General features: G+C 45.0%; 1 protein-coding gene across 7 annotated transcripts in view; it reads left to right on the top strand.

The window, feature by feature from the left end:
- The window catches only part of LOC119177035 (serine/threonine-protein phosphatase 4 regulatory subunit 1), a 148846-nt gene extending 135442 nt beyond the window's left edge, over positions 1-13404 (top strand). For 5 of the 7 annotated variants that reach the window (XM_075878006.1, XM_075878008.1, XM_075878007.1 and 2 more), the window contains 4 exons: positions 3201-3307; positions 8231-8391; positions 8734-8846; positions 12542-13404. In XM_075878006.1, coding sequence (XP_075734121.1) covers positions 3201-3307; positions 8231-8391; positions 8734-8846; positions 12542-12556 — 396 coding nt within the window. In that variant the 3' untranslated portion in view covers positions 12557-13404. Of the gene's footprint in view, positions 1-3200; positions 3308-8230; positions 8392-8733; positions 8847-12541 lie in introns of those variants that run through there. The other 2 variants (XR_012887053.1, XM_075878011.1) reach the window with 2 other exon arrangements.
- The last annotated feature ends 486 nt before the right edge of the window (positions 13405-13890 follow it).

Below are 13890 nucleotides of genomic sequence, written 5' to 3'. Positions count from 1 at the left end.
AAGGATGTGGTTGATATCCGTGACTTATTTCGTAATGTGTAAGATAGCAACTAGCCCCTTCTTCACTAAAGTGGTCACGACTATGTCTCTCCTCTTTTCTTGTGTGCGTTGTCTATGGGTGGCATCCCCTGCAATTTTGGCGTAGTCGAATGTCCCCTGCGAAATGATCACGTCAGGTTTTTTTCTTTTTGTGGTGGTTTTGATAAGTTGCGCCATCAATGCTTTCTTATTAGAGAAGCCGCGGCAGTTTGACTGCCAGATGACGAGTTTTCTCATTTTGGTGCCCGCCATGTCTAATTCTCTTCTCTAGCTCTTCGAGCTGCTTGTCGTGTTGCAGTGCCAGCGCCTTACTCTCTGCCTTACTGTCGCTAAGTCGCACGACCAGCATCTCGAACATTTTGTCCATTTTGTCCGGCAGTTTTATTATGTCCTCGAGGACGTCTGCTTTATTTGTTTTTTTTTGTGCTATGAGGGGAGGGGGGGGGGGGGGGGGGCTCTTGACCTTTTTCCGAATCATTTTGTTCTTTGGTCTTCGTCAGCAGGATTTTTCGTTGGCGCCAGGTTGCTGTGTTTCCACTGCTACCATTTCTACCTCCTCATCCTCCCTCTCCCCTGTGGTTTTGGTCACTGGCGTGGAGACGGCCGCAATGGTGGTCGACGGAGGCAGCGCCTGTATCTGCATATTTATGAGTATTTCATTAAGTTTATGCTGTAGTTCATCAATTTTTTTAGCTGATTCACGGTTTTGCTTTTTTGTTTTGTCTAGCTCCTGTCTGAGTAGTTTGTTTTCCGTTCTGTATTCCCCTACGCGTTTCTCTCTTTGTAATTGTCCCTAGCGTTACTATTATTGCCGGACCTTGCCGAATCGCGATTGGCCACTTTGTCTGACCAGCCCACCTTGTCTGGTGTCTTCTATTCTCCTTGCTGCTTCGTTGTCACTTCGGGCGTCCTTCCCCTTGAGGTGGATCTTCGCAAGCGCCTGGTTTTGGTTCTGCTTCTGGACCTTGACCCCGAGCGCCGTAGTCCCCAGGCTCCCAGCCTGGACTTGGATCTGGAACTGGACCTTGATGTGGGTGCACGGGCTGGCTGTGTGTTGCGGCTTCTCCAGGTGTCCTGGTCTGGTGAGCCGGCTTCCGGTTGGAGTTCTTCCTCGTTTCTCCTCGCAGCCCACCTTCGTTGCTTTACGAAGTATGGCGTCTTAAATTTAGCCCTGCAAGTCTGGTCTGCCGTGGAGTGAGCGTCTCCGCAGAGCTTGCACTTGGTTGTGCATTCATAGTCTCTGGTAGGATTTTTGGCACCACATGCCGGGCACAACTTGTCTGCCGGTCTTGGGCACACATCGGGCCTGTGCCCGAGCCTCCCACACACTCTACAAAAGTCTATTTGCTTCTGGTAGAGGGAAACTTTCATCATGATGCTGTTGAAATAAGCCCACATGGGGATCCTATTGCCTTGGTGCAGTAGTATCACTGTGGTCGTGCTCCCCAATCTCTTGGCGTGCGCCAGTAAAGGGTTCCTCGCGTTCACCAGTGCGTGCGCGAGCCGATCATGTGTGTACTTCAAAGGAATGTTGCAGATTATCCCCTTGGCCATGTGTTCCGGTGCTGAGACGTACGCGTTGGTCTAGTACTTCTTCCCGTTTATTTTTAAATCCTTGATTTTGACGAGTTTCATAGCTGTCTTCTCATCCGCTGTGCTGATCACCAGGATATTTTGTGTAGGGTTGGGGCAGATCGTGAAGATTTGGTCGTTGCTCACCCCTGCTTCTTGGGGTATCGCTTCGTCAAGGCTGGCTCTGCAGGTGTGTTTAATGCACAGCCCGTCTCTTGATCTGACAATTATCTTGATGTCATCTGCAGGTAGCCTTGGCATCTTGCTTGTTTGTAAAATCTTGCTCACTATTCTTTTCCCACCTCTGCACTTTGGGCTTCTTGAGCGGGTGCCTTTCTGTGCTGTCTCTTTGCCAGGGCTCACACGACCCTTCCTTTTATAAGTGACTTCGATCCAGCCGTCTGCATTGCCATCAGCGTCTGGTCTCGTGGGATCGCCATCGTCCTCTCCGGCATCATTACTCAGAGTTTTTCCCTCTTCTACCTCATCTACGTCCATTTCGGAGGTGCGTCCGATCCCTTGGCTTACAACTCAGCACCGTTAATCATCCTTCCCGAGGCCGGAGTCGGGCCTTGTTAATGTAGGCTTATGTGGGAACACTTGCAGCCCGGGTGGTTTTTCACATCGAAAAAGCTTCAAAAAAGGTATCTCGCCAAGGTTTTCGGTGTTAAAGCGTTCGGGTGGACTCGCTCTATCCGGTGGTGGTCGATCGCCAAGTATTTGACTTGAGGCGAAAATGTTGTAGGCTCGTGTGCTCAGATTTGGGTGCACGTTAAAGAACCCCAGGTGGTCGAAATTTCCGGAGCCCTCCCCTACGGCGTCTCTCATAATCACATGATGGTTTCGGGACGTTAAACACCACATATCCATCAAGTCAATCAATCGGGTATTTGACTTGCTAAAACTGCGGGAACCATTAATAAAAGGCTGAGTCGAAGTGAAGCGCGTCCCCAGTGGTATTGGCTTTAACGTGAAAATAACTTCGATTAGCTAATCTCTGGTCTTCAGTTGGCATTCATCTGTGATGCTGCGTATTATTCAATTTTTTAACATTCTGAAATTTTAATAACATATTTCATTCTACTGAGGTCTAGTAGCTATCCAAAGCATTGCTTATGTCTTGTGTTCTTTGAATTACTGTATTTCCAGCATTGATCTGTTAAATGTTTGAACTGCTAGAATTTTGTGTTTACCAGATAGAAAAAGGCTAATTTAACAGGGATGTGTGATCGTAGAAATCTGCTCTGAAATTAACTCTTGCATTGCTCCAAAACATGCCTGTTAGTGCTCCAAAGCTGCTGCAAAATTGCAGTGTTCCTGCTTCCTGAGCTGCTCCAAAATACAAAAGACTGAAGTCGAGAATGAAGAGTGCCTCTGCTGCCAACAGGCTGTTTGCACTTCTAGTGCCTTCCTATTCACCAGTCACATCCGAATCCCCCCACCCCCACCCCGCTTTTTTTTTGTTATTTCTGTGATGATGTGCTGATATTACATTCATTCTATGCTGTGAAGCTGTGTGTGTAATTATCAGATTATTTTCTAATTCCATATTACTTGGTTCACTGATGTGAGGCTATCATTTGTTTTAGGTGATCATATTCTTGCACAAATTGGAGCCTCACCATCTCATGTGTAAGCAGCTCTTACAAGAAATTTGCACCAAAGTACATGACCAGAAGTGGGTGCAGCGTCAATTGTAAGAACCTTGGCTTTCTGTTTATTAGTAATAATATTATAGCATGGTCCTGGAACACTTATGCAGACATAGGACAAAGTTGTGCAGCTGATAGTGTTCTAGATACTACAGCACCTCTTTAATATTAAGGGGGATAGAAAATCGTGAAAATGTGGTTTGAACTAGAAAGAGCCTCTTTTTAGCAATACTTCATGAATGCATGTACTACATGTGCATACTGTTTGATTTCATATGCGGTATTTTTGGCCACTATTTGGCACTATTCGATTCAACATGAAATTTCACTATTTGCACCCTCCAATTTTTATTTTAGGGCTTACATTTGTGAGACTTCTGTTCAAATACATACAACTTTGCCATGAACAACCGTGCAGTTTTAGGGATTTGTAAGTTAAAATAAAAAGATTTCCACTTTTTCAGAGGCACCTTATAAGAAAGAATAAAAAAAAAAACATGGCGTTTAGCGCAGTGTTTGTTCACCGAGTGGTGTAGCTTGGCTGTTAGGAGTAGCTTATTTTTCTGGTCATATTTCCATCAGCTGTGCAACTTTGTATCACTGATTAAATGTTTGTTGCTAGTGGATGGTGTGCCCTAACGTGTCAGGGACAGTAGTGAATGTCTCTTGAGCTCATTCCCAAACTCTTCGAATACAGTAGAACCCCGCTACAACGAAACTGAAGGGGCGCTGAAAAAAATTTTGTTGTGAAATCGAAAAAATGTAGCCGATCTGAACTAGCAAAACAAAGGAATGCTTAATCTCAAAATTCAAAAAAGTGTCCGCTGCTTTTCATGCTATCCCAGCAGCGTCATGACGCCATTCTCACCCATGCATAGCCATGCCATGGTGAAAAGCACGCTGAAACAATGACAACCGCTTTTGTGAAAGAACCAAACAGTTGCGTTAACATGTTAACAACAGCAGCTGTCCGCCGTCAAAATGCCGAGATGGCAGCACGGTATCGTGGAGCGGTGAATTTTGTCTTATTTTATGCCATTCTCATCATCCATCACTTGCGGCTAGTTGATTTTGTTGATAATGCGGACGAACAGCCGCTCTCATTAGTTACCACACTGGCCAAGCGCGAACGAAATAAGCATAGGAATAACAAAAGGCATCGTTCCACAAATGCACCCAGCAGCTGCGCGAAGGAAACCATGAACTAAGCAACTGAGCTTTAGCTTCTGATCGTCTGCGGCTATACAGTAAACCCACTTTTTAACATATCGATGCATTTTCAGAAACTTGAAAGTACGTCGACGAAGTCTAAAATACGCGTTAACACCACTAGAAACCACCGCTGTTCAGCAAGCATGGGCTCCGCCATTGCTCAATAGCGATGGCAATGAGACTGCCCTCTTTTTGGCAAAGCAGGGCAGTCTTGTTGCCATCGCTATCAAGCATTGCTTGCTGAACAGCAGTGGTTTTTGGTGGTGCCAACGCATGTTTTACGTATTTTCAGGTTCTGAAAATGCATCAAAATGTTAAATATTCGGTTTACTGTATAGCAGTAAATATCTGAGCCTGGAATCGCATCGTGAAATTTCGTTGAAGCGGGGCGGCAGAAGAAAAAGTGTTCGTTGTGGCGACAATATTTATTCATCGACTCCTATGGACTGCTGACGGGGAACCGTGAATTTTTCTGATGTAGTGGGAATTTCGTTGAAGCGGCATTTGTTGTAGCGTGGTTCAACTGTAGCCGTAGTGTAAAGCCGTTTTTCTTGAAATTTGAGGGCTTACACGTTTCAGCTTTTATACAGGTACACTCGGAAGTTTCCTGGGCTGCACACAGTTCTGGGACAAAGTCCCTCTACCTTGCACATGCCCATGCTTCTTCCATGGCATGCTGTTTAAATCCATCAGTAATAAATGACTCTTTTTTTTTTTCGGCATAAATTAAAAGCAGTACAATTTGGTTGCCTAAAAGGTGCAAGCACTGTCTATAAATTGATGGGTGCATTAGGAATCAATGACCTTAGATGCTGTTTATGAGTGAATTGTACGGTTCTGGTATATTTAAAGAATGCTTTAGAAATAGCCAGTATTCTGTAAAATAAAAGATATTCACTAGAGCTTGTGCGCGTCGCTTGTACAATATGCACATACCAACTTTCCTTGGCACTGGAACGAATACACTACAGGGTGGAATAAAACTTACGGTGAAAAGAAAGAAGTAGGACCAGGAAAGAAGTATGCACACTGGGCTTGCTCATTCATGACTGAAAGGTCATCGCACATGTTAAAACATATGTAAGAAAATGGGGTATATCCCGTATGTCACAAAGAGGCACAAAAAGGAAAACAACCAAGACGCGTGTTCACAGTTGATTAACAGAGTTGTGTTTCTTGCATTGTAGCGATAGCGAAGGTTGATCGAGAAAATGTGGTGTTCTTTATATGTCCCCAAGATTTCTCTTGTGGTCTGGTTAGGGTGACTGTGCAAGATTAACAGGCCTTCAAAGATGAAATTGCATTTGCATGACTGAAAATGCGAGGTGCAATAATAAGATGGCCTCATTCAATGAATTTTGCTCTCTCAGGCACGGTTAATACATCAACCAGTCTGACCAATGTATATATGTATGGGTGAGACAGCTGTGCATATTGCGTATTTTTTATACATTTTTGTTTTCTTGCGCTGAATTGCTCCAAAACAGCCTCGACATTTAGAATTCTGATGCCAACCTCAGCTTCAGTGGGAAAAAAGGCCGAGTTCACTAATGAGATGCATCCAATCGCATAATTTTTTTTTAACTCTGCATGCACTTTCGTGGTGACGAAGGCTCTCATGGTGCCGCCATAATCTCTGCTAAACTGTTGTAAGTATATGTGACCTCGCAAAAATGTGCTGCCATGCATCAAGCGTGCTGCTTCTACTAGCCAAGCTGTGTGTTCTGGTGCCACTGTGTGCTTGTGAAAATTAGAGTTGAGTAGCTAGCATAACGGGGTTGTCTCTCAGGTACATTGTTGTGTGTAGTGCATTCCTCCGATCGCTGTGCCTTTCATGTAATGCTGCTGCGTGCGGTTACTTACGTGTGTGCGTTTTCCCGTGAGCAATTAACTGTAAACGTGGCATCATTTCCCTGCATGCTACGCGTCTCGTGGATGCTCTGGCGTATGCACTTCGGTTGTCAAAATGGGTTCCATGAGCGACAGAACACGTGCAAGCTCATTCCGGTTTATGCCCATTAGCTACTTACTTATTTAAACAAGTGAGTTCTAATTGCATTTTGCGTTTAAAAAAGCCACAGCACGTTAGCTTTGCGTATCGGTGTCTGCAGGTAGAAACACTTGGTTATTTGCGAAGCCGTGGTGACAGAACGTGTGTTCAAACCATTTTAAAGATATGAACGGGCACCTCGCCGCTTCATTCGCGATTCACGATGCGTCAGCGACCACGTGGCACAGTTTTCTTGATTTGCCACTGCTCCGTTTTGTAATTTAAACTCTCAGCATTCGTTTTGTAAGAGGCGTCGCTTCATGCGTGCCGACTCTGGGCTATGCTTTCAGGCTTAGCTCGATTGGTGTTTCAGATTTGGGTGCACGTTAAAGAACCCCAGGTGGTCGAAATTTCCGGAGCCCTCCACTACGGCGTCTCTCATAATCATATGCTGGTTTTGGGACGTTAAACCCCACAAATCTAATCGATTGGTGTTTCGGTCGGCGGCAGCGGCACTTCGTTTTCCTTTCTTTTCTTCTTATGCAATAAAGTACGTTTGCGTGCACACAAGTTTATCTGCGCTGCGCGAGTGCTTTACGTGAGTCGCGGAGCGGCAATCGCAAGTCTATGTATTATCGGTTCTACATCGACGATGATGGCCTATGATTAAAAAAAAAAAAAAACGGCCACCGTGTGCTGTATTAGTTAGTAACACGTGGTTGCTGGCGTGGGGAGGCGTTATTAGTATCATTCGCTTATCGCTTCGTGCCATATGCACACGCTTTACGAGATTGTCGGTGTGGCGAGGCTTGTTGGATCCAGTGCTGTAATTTTGAAGGTGGTTCTGCACGAGGTGGCCGCGAATGGCGGTGCAGCGCACTTTTGTTGTCTGCTTAAAGCTCTTGACGTTATCGTGTCGGGCTTTTCAATAAGCGAAGTTCCACTGTTATGTAATTAAAATTCTTGTGTAATCATAATTTTTCAATTTCTTTGTGACTGATGCGTTTTTCTTTTTAAATGTTTCCAGGGAACCTAGTTCTCAAGGAAACCTTCTTTCTTATTAAATATTATTTCACGTGTTTGTTACGTGGGCCAGATAAGTCATGTGATATTTATAAAGGTTGTGCAGTTCATACTTGGCGATAATCTGTTCAAAAACTTCCTTTGAAATCTGTTTCAGTGTTATGTGTAATATAAACCAATTAAAATATGCACTGGTGCCCCCACGTTGCTAAAAATTTGTATTTTCAAGCTTTCAGGACGGCACATTAAATGCTGTTAACGGCATCCAAACAAGATTCTTCTGCCCCAAAATTGAAATTTCGCTGATATCATTATAGGTGCATGGTGTTATATATCATTCTTTTCTGCAAAAGTATTGAAAAGTTGGAGGTGCATTTTATACAAAGGTGCTACTTATACACTGGAAAATATATGTAAAATTAGAAATGGCTTTTCACTTTTTGAAGAGCTTGATTTATTTGATTATATTGTAACTGGATCTGCTGTGGTGCAATGGTTAAGCCAAGCCAACAAAACAATGACTTTAGTTTGGTGGAATTGTGAAGCTGTAATGAGTTAAGGCTACTAACTGATATGGTTTTTAAAGTTCTTGTAGGATGTTACTTATCAAATGGCTTCTATCATCTATGTAATATTTAAGAACAAGTAGTGACAACAATGGCAATGCAGGGAGCCATAGTTTATAGAAGAATGGTATGTTTTTGATGAAAATTTGTTTACTATAGTTCTTGTTACCTTCTAGATTTTGCCACTTGGTCGAACAAATGGTGAGAGAAGAGTGCTTGAGTGAGGATGAGTTAATTGGAACTGTGCTTCCGAAGCTGCTGTACCTGCTCCGTGACACTGTGCCCAATGTCCGCATGGCCCTAGCACGTTGTCTGGTCAGAAGCATTTGGCCCAAGGGTAAGCTATCTTGAAGCACTGTTTCATAAAATTACGGTGCGGCCCTGTTTGTCAGTACAGTTTAAAAAGAGTGCCTTTCTATGCTTTGGCCAACAGCCTGGGAAACACAGCAGTGAAAAATGTAACAGTGGGGTTATAATATATGTCGAAATGTATCAAAGAACTGGGCTGGTTGGTTTGCCAAAGTAAACTGAAGGCACCATTAAGAGGTGTCGTAGTTTAGTGACCTGACAGGCAAATGTTATAACTGGTCTACTCATTCAAGGCATCATCCCTGCTGGATATGGTGGCCCATGAATTTATATCATCTATAATGGTGTGCCTTCTTTTTTCTACTTCCAGCCTTCTTTTGGGACACTGGAAATTCGTACAGAGAAGAACTGAAGGCAACCCTAGCCAGTCTTCAAACGGATAAAGATCGAGACGTGCGCTTTTGTGCCCAGACTTGTCCAAAAGTGAGGATGTGACTATATTTTATGCTAATGGAACTTTCTCAGTATCATACATAACTATCTCGTAATGAGAAGCATTTGTTTTGCTCCCAATGGACCACTGTACCCACACTCATAATTGTTGGAATGACTGAAGGGTCAACAAAAAATTTTGAAGCTGTTTTGGACTATGTTTTGGACGCCGAGAATATTGATTTTAGTCAATAGTAAGCTTAAAAAGGGGTCAACATGCCAGAATGGAGCAAGGTCAATAGCATTAAATATTTAATTCAACATGAAGCCTTCTGAATGTTACTGCTTAAGGGGAGATGCTCCTCGAAAGCACTTTTTTTTTGTTATTCAACTTAGAGCTTCAGAAATTGGACCACTGATGCAGTTTTTCCTCCTGATTCCAAATCTGTAATCAGTTTTTACATAAGTGCAATAGTTTGGGAGTTGTGTTTCAAGTAATGGTGAAACTTGATAAGTTTTCCGGGAACTTTCGCGCATACTAAATGTTCATGCAGAGAGTTGTTCAATGGCTCCTTTTGCTCCCTATTAGCCATAGAGTGCCGATATCTAGCTAGAAATTGTGCTCCAACTTTGAAACTATGAAAAAAACATCTGTGTAGCAAACTACCCTTTTTTTTCCACTCGACCACCATTAAATTTATTAATAGATATTTACAGCTGATAGGTTGTGCTGATTCAAGTAGATATCGGCACCCTACGCACTCTCCTCAATGTGTGTGCCAAATTTCGTCGTCGTATGACCATTCTAAGTGCCCGAAACACTTCCCGCAAAAAATGCAAATTGGCCAAAATTGCGAAATGAGAAAAACGCGTTTGAAAGTTTGAAAGTCTGTATTTACAAAAATGAAAAACGCAGTAGCACGAAACTTGTGCTGAACACATACACACATGTCCAGAGGGAATATCAGTTGTCTAAAACTCTCCAGCACCGTAGGTTTTCCCTTCCCGGCTGGTGCGGCAGGACTCTTCCACCCGGGCCCTCTTGGCTGCACTGCGACGGTGTGCCCTCGCCTCAGCGGTCTGACGCACATTCATCTTGTGCATGCGCATGCTGTCTCGGCGGTCGCTGAGGGTAACCAGGGCCTCCGAAGGAAGCACCCCAAGCTCTTCCAGCACCTTTTCAAAGCTCGCGTGGCCCCGGTTGAACCACAGGACTGCAATGGCTGTGGCTGTTTCCACAGCAGTCCGGGAAGCAAACCGGGTCTTTGGACACAGCAGCCATATTTTGCTGTTCAGGGACTCGGCCGCGTTCTGTGTCTTGCCGTGGAGGCACCGGGCAAGCAGCTTCGCATCTGTGAGACGCTTGTAGATTGGGAGGACTGCCAAACCCTGGGCCTTGGTCAGGAGGGGGGTGTGGCACGGTGCAGGCTGGCCCTGCGCCTCAGCACGTCGGTGCTTGCACCACGAGTCTGGGCCTGCAGGACAGAACTTGTGACTTCCAGCACCGTCTGTTGAGCACGAGTGCAAACATGAGGCCCATATGGCAGTGTACATCTTGTGGACATTTCCCCGATTGTTCACAATGGCCACCTGAAAGTAAGTTTGAAGCTTCTGGATGGTGGTCTCCTTCAGCTTCTCCCCTCGTGGAAGTGGCGTTGGCAGCTTCCGCAGGCCGGTGCCCAGACGTTTCGCCACGTGGTTGGTGCACTCCTCTTTTTCAATTGGAGTGTCAGGGTACACGTTGGCATCACAGACCCCGTTGTAGGCCTTGCTGTCTCCATCGCTTAGGAAGATGGTGAACCGCAGGGGTGTCTCATAGTCCACAGTCCTCTGCCAAATGCGCACTGCAGCTTCGGCCTCCATGGCATGCGAAGAACAGTCGCAATTCTTCTCACAAACGGGATGATGAAACGCCTGCCATGTTTCTTCATCGCCTCCCATGTCGTTATGCAAACTGCACGCCAGGCAGAAGTTGGAAAGCACTTCATAGTCCAGGCACAAACCAGTGTCCAAGGACACTACAGTTCCCACACCATTGTGGCTTTTGTGGCCTCTTTTTTGCCATGTGCCGTCAAACATGACTGGCACGTCACTGTTACCAGCCACCTCTTTGGTGACGCTGCGTGCCCTTTGCATGTTTTCACAGACAGCCTTCACTGCCGCACTGTGAATCTTTTTGCCGATAGCATGGAAGGTCTTATGGTGCATAGGGTTTGGCAATCCAACTACTGCACAAAATCGTGAAAGTTGCTCATGCCCGATACCGACGGCACGCGCTGCAAGCACCACTTTCAGGTTCACGGCAAAGGCGTCACGCGAACTCCCGCTGTCGTAGCTTCTGCTTGCACCGCGGCCGCCATCTGACGCGACCCGCTTCGACGAATACGCGGACGAAAGGATGCTCTCCGAGCACTCCGCATTCTCGCAGTGTAGCTCCAGAAACGCCGAAAGGCCTTTCCGCTTTTTATTCGGTGCCCGAACTGCGAGTTTACTCTCGTGACAAACGGGGCATGCCGCGCCTGCGACGACGGCCGTCAATGCACCCAACTCGCACAGCACTACGCTTTCGGCACGATCGGCATTCGGCCTGACGTCGTTTTCGAATAACGCGATCTTTTTCTGCGATGCACTCACAAAATTCACTGCAGCGTTGATCTCGTCGTCGCAGTTGCCATGGTCGACGTTGCCGTGGTCGATGTTAGGCCTACCGGCCGCTGGCCCGTCGCGGACATTTTCGTTGGCGGTGGCTTTCTTGTACGTCCTCCGCCGCTTCCCTCTGAACTTGTTCTTACTTCTGTATTTCCGATGGTCGGCAACGGCCTTTTTCGGGCTTGCCATCGCACGAAAACAGCGAAAAATAACTCCGGAAAACAGTGAAGCGAACTACGGCAAGAAAACACGGGTGCTGTCAGCCAATGGCGGCCCTGCGTTAGTGGCGCGCGGTTTGAAACGGCGGGAAAAGACTGTTTTTGTTGCTTTTTTTTTAGATTTTTCGTGAACGTACGAGACTTCAAGAACCGGGATCGTGGAGAGTAAGGACAACTCTACACGAGCCAGCGGCCGCAATATGGCGGACAGCTCTCTTCGCGGCCCCGCGAGCACGCGAACAGCAGCCCGTTTTGTGTAAATTTCGTGATGCCGCGCGTCACTGCCGCTCACTCAGACGCGTTTTTCACTGACTTCTGATGCTTATTTCGCTGTGATATTTTCAGATGTCAAAATATAATGTATAAAGATGATAAAGCAACAAAAAACAGAAAAGGTGAAATTTGGAAAAAAAACGCGACTTTTCGACCCGCGTCTCCCCTTAAGGGGCTGAGCTTGTTGATTGGCGCCTGCAGGAGGTATATTAGGAATTTTTAGAGATCATGTTTGCATGTGAAAATGGAAGTCTAACACATTTGCCAGGGATGAGCTGTGCCATTGAATGCACACCTGTGTGGAGTCGCAAAAAGTGTTCAGGTTTCTCTCTCTCTCTCTCTCTCTCTCTCTCTCTCTCTGTCGGAGGAAGCCATGCAAATTATTCTGTAGTTTCTGACAATATTTTGACAGAAATGATTGCGATTTATGTTGTGAAACACGTGTTTAGAGCTCTTGTGTTATGTGTAAAAATAATGTTGAAACACTTTCAAGTCCTATCTCTTGCACCTCAAAGAGAAAAAGCTCATCAGAGGTCTTGCATGAATCCTTACAGCCTTGAATTTTATCTTGGAGGCATGTTTAATAGTTTTTTTTTTCTTTCACAGGACCCTGTGGACTGAATGACATTCAAATGAATTTGGCATTGTCTTTGTCCCTTCACTTTCCTCTCCAGAAGGGTCACTGTTGGATCCCTCGCATTGAAAATATTGGAGCTGTGATAACACTCCCAAGGGGGAGGGACCTTGTTCTATTTTAGGTGTTATTTTATTGTTGCTTTTGCAGACTTAACACTGGTGAGGCAAGGGTTAAGTGCCAATTTTGCCATGTTTGAACAAGTGGCAGTCGATGCTGTGAAGCATGAGAGTGGTTTTTGCGATGCCATTTTTCTAATGAAAGGCCCAGCAAAGCCTATGTGCAATTCTGTACAGTTATTTTACCGTTTTAGATTTTTGTGAAGTTTGCCTTTATGCTTTTTGGAGTGAATTCAGGCCATTTGTCACCAAAAATAGCATGCTGGGAGCCAACTAGTCCTCAAGGATAAACAAGTGTTCGGGTTCTTGAAGCTGCTCTGGTTGTAGTCGGTGGTGCTGCCATTGACAACTGATCATTTTTAATGGCAATATTTGTAACAGGCATGGCTGCTTTCGTGCACTTTGCACTAAGGTATGCTAAATAATGCTACAATCTAGCAAAATTTTGCCATTAACTGATGCCTGTTTGGTGATTGCTTTCCCTTCAATTTTTTATGAGCTGTTTTGGCACATTATCTGTGATATATATATTATATTATATATAGAAGAAAATGGTTGGAGGGGTTGGTGATATGTCATTCACAGGATGCTTTGAACTTTTGTGCAGAAGTTTTGCATTGCAGACCATGTGATAACTGGAGCAGTTGGAATATATCTATTTTTGTATAAAATGTTCACCTCTTAGTTTACCATAAATAAAAATGTTTCCATGAAAATTCATTGACTGTGGTATACTACTGCATAGCTTTTGTAACACAAGAGACACTGTCTAAATTTTTTGTGGATACTTCAAATGGCCGCAAACGAGACAAACCACCGTTGGCCAGTTAGAAGCAGTAACATACAAGGGCTTTCCCTTGTTACGTTAAGTTCGTCTTTTTGTGGTTTGGTGCTCACAAATGAGAAGTATCGCAGGTGTTCTAAAGCTGCCGCTGTTGACTTGCTAGCCATTTAGCCACATGCTTGGCTGATGTGTTGGCTGACAAGTTGCTCTTTGGTCATGTGACCAGTCTTGTGATGCATGCCTCATGCAATACACACACGTCTTGCTCCAGAAGCTGTAAAAGAGCCCTGCAATACTTTTTGAGCATGGTCAGAAAGTGCTGCCGATTGGTAGTACCCTGACAACACGCAAGCCAAATATTATAGCGCAGCACGCGGCCTGGAATTCATAAATTATCAGTCAGCTAAAAATTGCTTTT

The sequence above is a fragment of the Rhipicephalus microplus genome, chromosome X (genome assembly GCF_043290135.1).
Source record: "Rhipicephalus microplus isolate Deutch F79 chromosome X, USDA_Rmic, whole genome shotgun sequence".
Lineage (NCBI taxonomy): Eukaryota > Metazoa > Arthropoda > Arachnida > Ixodida > Ixodidae > Rhipicephalus > Rhipicephalus microplus.
This window is presented reverse-complemented; position numbering and strand designations above follow the sequence as displayed.